A 7,708-nucleotide genomic window follows, 5' to 3' on the forward strand; every position below is an offset into this window, starting at 1 on the left:
GCAGCCATAAAAAAGAATGAGTTTGTGTCCTTTGCAGGGACATGGATGAAACTGGAATCCATCATTCTCAGCAAACTATCACAAGAACAGAAAACCAAACACCACATGTTCTCACTCATAAGTGGGAGTTGAACATTGAGAGCACATGGACATAGGGAGGGGAATATCACACACTGGGGCCTGTCAGGGAGTGAGGGGCTTGGGGAGGGATAACATTAGGAGAAATACTTAATGTAGGTGATGGATTGATGGGTGCAGCAAACCATCATGGCACGTGTGTACCTGTGTAACAAAACTGCATGTTCTGCACATGTACCCCAGAACTTAAAGTATAATAAAAAAATGATTCACCAAGAATATATGACAGTTATAAGTTTATGGGCTTCTAAAACACATGGCCTAAAATATACAAAACAAAGAGTTGACAGAACTTTAAGGAGAAATCTGCAAACCTACAGTCATAGTGGAAAGTTTTAACACATCTGGCTTGATCAATAAAATGGCTAAGGATATAGATTTGAGCAAAACAATTATCAAACAAAATCAAAAACAATAAAAACAAAGTACCCAATAGGAATAGAATATATATCCTTTTCAAACACACATGGAACATTTATAAAAACAATAAGACATAAAGCAAGTCTCAAATTTTAAAACATTTCAATCATATCAAATATGTTCTCTGACAGCAATGCAATTATGGTAGAGAGCAAAATTTTTAAATAGCTGGAAATTTTCTGTATGTTCGAAAATTAGGAGGTATAATTTAAAATAACTCATGGCTAAAAATAACAAACCATAATTAAAATTATAAAATATCTATAATTCAATGCTACGTATTAAGACGTGAAATGCAGTCAAAATAGCACATACGGGAAAATTTATAGAGTTTAATGCACGTATTAGAAAACCAAGCCCAGCAATAAATTTTAAAAATACATAACGACCAAATGAATTTATCCCAGAAACATAAGCTTCATCTAACATTTAAAAACTCAATCAATCACATTAACAGACCAAAAGAGAAACAACATATCTTCTACATAGGTGCAGAAATAACATTTGATAAAATTCAAAATCCATTCATTCTTAGTGAATTCAGAAGAAGGACACCTGTTACAGCCACTTTTGACATCGTACTGGGAGGGTCTTAGCCAGGGCAGTACGATAAGGAAAAAAATGTAAATGATATAAGGATTCGAAGGGAAAAAAATCCAATTATCACTTAAGCTTATAGAATTGTCTATGTAGAAAATTTAAAATAATTTATAATTTAATAAAATTTGGACATGAGCTTGGGAAGTTAGAAGGATAAAAAATCAACATACAACAATTATTTCAAACCTAAGCATAAAAATAGAAAAAAATTATTTTTATCCGCAATGAATAATTACGAACATTTTTAAATGTCAAAACCACAAAAAAATTAAGCTCCCAGGACTAAATTCAAGAAAATATACATAGGACATAGAGGTAAAAATGATAAAACTTTAAAATTCGTTAAAAAGATCAAAATAGGTGGACATATAATACAAAAGTCAATCTCCAAAATAATCTATAGAGTCAATGCAATTGCAATAAAAATCTCAATAGGTTGTGTGAATGTGTGTACATGTGTTCGTGTGTGTGTGTATATATGTATGTGTGTGTGTGTAAATTGACAAGCTAATTCTAAAATTCATGTGGAAATGTACAGGACCCAGAATAACCACAGAACTCTTGAAGAACAACAGGATGGCAGAATTTGCTCTTTAAGATATGAAGACATATTTTAAAGCATCACATGTAAGACTGTTACTGGCCCAGAAATAACCAAATTGACCAATGGAACAGAATAGAGATCCCAGAAATCCATGGAAAGGATTTCCTTTTCCTAATAAATGGTGCTGCAACAGTGGAATATCTATATAAAATAAGTGAGATTAGAATTCTACCCTCCAGCACATTAAAATGTCAGGTGTAAATGGGCCATAGACTTCCATATGAAAGGAAAAGCTATAAAGATTGTGGAGTTATAGAGAGTTTATAGAACAATATCTTCCTGAATTGAGGAACAGATTGGTTAATTCAGTAAATTAAAATAAAGAATTTCTGATTACCAAGAGATACCGTAAAGTAAAACAACAAGAAAGCCCCAGAATGGGAGAAGATATATGCAATACATAAAACTGACAAAGAATTCATATCTAGAATATGCATTTTTAAAATACCACAAATTAATTTTAAAAACCAAAGTCAAAATCTGTAAAGGACTAAAATACACTTAGAGAATATCCAAATGGTATGTATAACAGCCTCATATAAACCGCGAGATTGACAAATATTAAAATATTTTAAGAGCTGGGACATCATGGTTAGAATCAGGCCTCAGGTGACTCAGAGACTGGTAGAGAGTGGTAGGTAGTAGTAATTTGATTGCATCTTAAAGTGTTAGATGGGGCAAGGAAGAGAATGGAGCAAAACATCGTAACTCTTAGAATTATGCTACTGCCTCAAAATAGGAAGATCTTGAGGGCTTTAGATAATTACAACTATAAACCACATGTTTATCTTATCTGCCACTAATTAAATTCACTATGCATTTTAGTTGAAAGCTGTCATTAGATTCTGAAGTAGGAATTAGAGGCATTGAATGCTGTTTCTAATATTAGCTACAGCCATGCCACATTGACAGGTGACCAAGAGTGTAGAGACATTTAGAATTAAAGGCTCACATTCTGGTTGAATATTATGTCACTTTAAGTATCAATGTAGAAATGACAACAAATACCCTTAACAATGGATAGGTGCCTATTCTATTTAAAAATACTCCAAGCACTTCCTTAAACCCTACATTCCATAGTTGTTTCCTTGCTCTATGGATAACACGCAAGAGGGCGAGGCATTGTAGGACCACCTCCTTGACGGTTGTGGAATTTTGGCAGCTGTCTCTGCTCACCATGTTTCCCGAGGATTCCTCAGAGCCAAGAGTATCTGCCAAGAGGAATCAAAATGTTGCTGATGACCAGGAATTGGATGTGTTACAAGTGGAGGTGTTCCAGCTCTCCTAATTTGCCAACTCCATTGTTAGGAGTGTGATAAATGGATTGGGTGCATCTGCCCTTGTGAGCTGACAAAGATCCAAGTTGCTTAAAAAATGACAGGAAGCAGCCCTAGAAACAAGAAAATGTATGTAAAGAGGCATTTTCCAGAGATTTCTTCCTTCCTTCCTGTTTGTTTGTTTGTTTGTTTGATTTGGAGTCTCACTCTGTCGCCCAGGCTGGAGTGCAGTGATGCAGTCTTGGCTCACTGCAACCTCCACCTCCCGGGTTCAAGCGATTCTCCTGCCTCAGCCTCCCAAGTAGATGGGATTACAGGCGTGTGCCACCACACCTGGCTAATTAGTAGAGACAGGCATGTTGACGAGGCTGATCTCAAATTCCTGACCTCAAGTGATCTGCCCGCCTGGAGATTTCTTTCTTTCAAGGCAGAAGTGACAGCCCTTTCATTTAATTGGCGGAGACATGATATCTTTGGAACCATGGAGGGGAAATGCTGCAATTCATATTTCAGGGCCCAGAGTGAGAATTCCAGGAATATTAAGCCATTAGAATTAACATGCTTAAAGCATCCACTTAAGGCTTTTTGATGACCAACATAATATTGTTGCAGTTTGAGGACTTTTCTTCCTTTCTTCCTTTTTTTAAAAAAATCTTGCTTTGTAGATTTTCCTTCCTTGGTAACGAGTCATTCAAGGAAACAAATTCTGAACTTCCAACTGTTCAAAGAGAACAAAATCTGTGACTAAAGCTTTAAAATGTTCAGGGGAAAAGTTACACAAGTAATATGCAGAGTTTTTATAACAAACAAAACTAGAAGTTTCACAAAAACCTGTTTTTAGTTTATTTATTTTTACAATGGGGCCCGCTCTGTTGCCCAGGCTGGGTGTAATGGTACAAGTCATAGCTCACCGCAGCCTTTAAACTCCTGCGCTCAAGTAATCCTCCCACGTCAGCCTCCCAAGTAGCTGAAATTACAGGTATGTGTCATTACATCCAGCTATGTATATCCATAATAAACATAAAAGTAAAAAAATGACAAAAGGCATTTTATGCTATTAGCAAATATTTCATTATAAATTCTGTATGTAAGAAAACATGTCTCCAATGGTCCTATCTATAAGAATTTATAAATACCCCAGATATCTTTCAAAAAGGATAAAAAAAAGTTTTGGTTCAATAAATTTAAGATGAATCATCATTGTTTGATTTTTAAAAATTTATTCCGAGTTTAGGATTAGAATGGATTATCCATCATGATTTATGCTTTTAAATATTTTGGTAATTTAAAGCATCCTGATGCTGAGCTCCTTAAATATTCATCTACTTCCTAGTCAATAATACTTTAGTTCCTAAAATAGATGTGATTAGTTCTGTTTATCATACAGATTGATTTATAAAGTGTACTTTACTTTTCTGCTTTACTTCTGGTGTTACATTACTGTTTAAAATGAAACAATTTGATCTAAACTAATACAATAAACAAAAGCTTAAGGTGTGTTCCTACATAGACGTATGATAGGCACAGTAGGGAGATGAGTCAGGTGGAATTTCCAGCAGGGTCCCTCAGGAATTGCTTTCTGATCCACAGAGGAGAAGGCCTTATGCCCACAAGAACATTTATATAGATTATTAAGTGGAAAGACCTATTTAGAAAGAGGCCAAATATGCATTTGAATGCAAAGGAAGTCACAGTATTTGTTCAGAAAACCAAGAGATAGTCAGGGCTTGTGGAAGATTGATGAAGCGGTCTTAATTTTGTTCAAGAGAGACTTTTTTGATAGCCGAGTTGAACTCTTAGAATATATGTTGTGACGTTCTGTTAATTGTGGAAAATTCGTCTGGTTCTAAATGGAAGTTTGGTGTAAACTGATCCTGTTGCTGAAACTCTTAAAGGTCTGTAGGGGTGGGCTACTAATAGCTTCGTGGTAAAAAGAAACTTCGCGTATTTGCCGACAACAAACGTCTCTCAGGCTCAACAGTCGTGCAGATACTGAGAATTCCTCTGGAAATGTGAGGGGAGAATTAGTACTATTTTGCCTGTGCACTCGAAACAAGGGACACCATTTAGTGAAAATGTACTTGTCAATCACCGCTAGTCTGAAACTTACCATTTCACAGTATTTGCACCAATAAAGAATATACAAATGAACAGTGCCCTTCTAAAATGCCGTCATCGTCCATTCTTGTCAAATTACACTTTCCTTGTTTTCTTTTATTTTAAAAGAAAATTGGCCCTGAAACACCATCCAGACAAGAATCCAGATGATCCAGCTGCTACTGAGAAGTTTAAAGAAATCAACAACGCCCACGCAATACTTACTGACATCTCAAAGAGAAGCATATACGACAAGTACGGATCGCTGGGACTCTACGTAGCCGAGCAGTTTGGAGACGAAAATGTTAACACCTACTTCATGCTGTCGAGCTGGTGGGCAAAGGTGAATCTGAATTTCCTTTCTTCACAAACAATCTCCTGTAACACCATGATATTAATCACTCTTTTAGATTCCATCTCAAAGGAAGTCTAACCTTCCTGCTATTAAACTCTGGTAAATAAAAGGAGATACTGCTTCCACTGAGTGCTATTATTTAGGATCATTTCTGGTTTAGCTCAACAAATAATTGTAAGATACAACATGATTTAAAATACTTCTAGACATTAATTATATTTGAATTTGGAGCTTCAGATTAACTCTTTATAATGACTAATTAAGGACTGACTCATTGCTCAAAACCAAAAATAATTTATTAGTGTGACAAGTGCTTAATAAATTATTATAGGGCAAATTTAGCCATGTCCTTTACTATCTATAGCACAGGCTACATCAGCAAACACAATACTGGGGAGAATGAGTGGTAATTATGTCAGAGACTCACTTGGAGCCTGCTGTGAGGTAGAGGAGAAAGAAATGAGGGGGAAAATGTGAGAATTTACTAGTGGAGGACAGGGAATTGGAAAGGCAGAGACAGGGGGACAGAGAGCAAAATGGATACCTAGTCAAGAAAAAGGCGACATTTTTAAGGGCTTAGTGCAATCAGAATTGACTTTTGTGTGGTAAATTTTGTTTGGTTTCCTAGGAATCTCTGATATATATATGTTTGGTGATGGTTTTTACTTGTTTGTGAATATTAACATCCTTATCGTCTGATAAAAGTATATTTACACATGGGTCATACATGTAGTCCATCAACATATTTTGTGGACAGTTCACATTCATATAAGTTCCAATACATAATAATAATTATTAAATATCTAAAAAGGCAGGTTTAATAGTAGTATCTGATTGCTATTTTCTTCCACTAAATCTTGCTAAATTGAGTTTTATGTATGCAGGAAGAGAGAGAATATGTTTTTGTACATCAGCATGCAAAAGGATTCTTGCAACCTAGCCTAATTTGCTTACTACAGTCTTCAGAGTTCTGTTTCTCGGGGATACCTGGGATTCCCATTTGAAACCCCTTTCTCTATTGTTGAAGACTTAGGGGAGAGACAAGTTCCTGTTGAGAAGATTTGGAATTTGGAATGAGAGTGTACACACTGACAATGTCATTTATGACAATAGATTGAATGTTCATAGGACCGTACAAGCTTTTGTGGGTTTGCTTGGGAACCCAATCTCTGGGCGTGACATTGTTCCATGGGAATATACTGCAGAGGCAGGTCCAGATAATTACACATATCCATCTGATGGCACATCAGGGCCTGCCTGCATAAAAATGAGAATAAATTTCCTTGCTCTGGAAGCTGACAAAATTGATCAAAATTAATATGAACAAGCAGAATCTGCCCAGTAGTGTGAGAGATACACAACATAATTCCTGGTCTGGTTCTTTAAACATAAGACCACAAAAAACATATCTTTACCTTCTCCTTGTACCAAAGCCCAGTTTCACGGCGCCCATCAGAGTGGCCCTGCATGTAGCACTCATGTGTTAAATATGCATGACATGAATGAATCAGTGTACCACAAAGATACATATTTGTAAAAATATTAGACATCTACTTGTGCCTAGTTCTGTACTAAGCACTGTAAGGGATAAAGCAAGGTTATTTCCACAGAAGGCAAACAGTTGGAATAAAGAACAAAACAGTGTATGAATGAAAAGAAAAGTTCAGAGAAGAGAACAATATGGGAATTGCGTAGTAGAAACAAAAAAGACAAAAATAACTAAAAAAAGGGAGGAGTTTCGTGGGGCAATGGCTCAAGAACACTGCACAGGAGGGTGTGGAGACAGTGAAGTGGCGGGTGTTGTAGTTGTTTTCAGAGTGATTTACCTAGGACTACGAAAATGTAAATTCTCCGTAGTGAAGAGATTATATATTTGAGGATGTGACTGAAGCTCCTCTACTCCAAGGCACCAGAGTCTCCACCTCACACCTGGGGCCAGAGTCAGAGATGAAGTCCAGGGCTACGAAGCATGAGTGGGGCAGGTGAGGGCTGTCAGCATTAAAGATTTCTACCTGAAGTTATTGAAGAAGTACTCAGGCACACAAGTCCTCTTTATCCCTCTTGCTCCCTTAATTAGATAAAATCTGTGGGTTTTTTTGTTTTTGTTTTTGTTTTTGTTTTCTTGAGACGGAGTCTGGCTCTGTCGCCCAGGCTGGAGTGCAGTGGCCGGATCTCAGCTCACTGCAAGCTCCGCCTCCCGGGTTCACACCATTCTCC

The 7,708-nt window shown here is 36.6% G+C and overlaps 1 protein-coding gene across 2 annotated transcripts in view; it reads left to right on the top strand.

Annotated features, from left to right (window-relative positions):
- DNAJC5B (DnaJ (Hsp40) homolog, subfamily C, member 5 beta) overlaps positions 1–7,708 on the top strand; it is an 81,158-nt gene that overhangs the window by 51,614 nt on the left and 21,836 nt on the right. For both annotated transcript variants that reach the window (XM_012000208.1, XM_012000209.1), the window contains exon 4: positions 5,266–5,479. In XM_012000208.1, the coding sequence (XP_011855598.1) occupies positions 5,266–5,479 (214 nt within the window). The remainder of the gene's footprint in view (positions 1–5,265; positions 5,480–7,708) is intronic.

The sequence above is a fragment of the Mandrillus leucophaeus genome, unplaced genomic scaffold, assembly GCF_000951045.1.
Source record: "Mandrillus leucophaeus isolate KB7577 unplaced genomic scaffold, Mleu.le_1.0 Scaffold621, whole genome shotgun sequence".
Classification (NCBI taxonomy): domain Eukaryota; kingdom Metazoa; phylum Chordata; class Mammalia; order Primates; family Cercopithecidae; genus Mandrillus; species Mandrillus leucophaeus.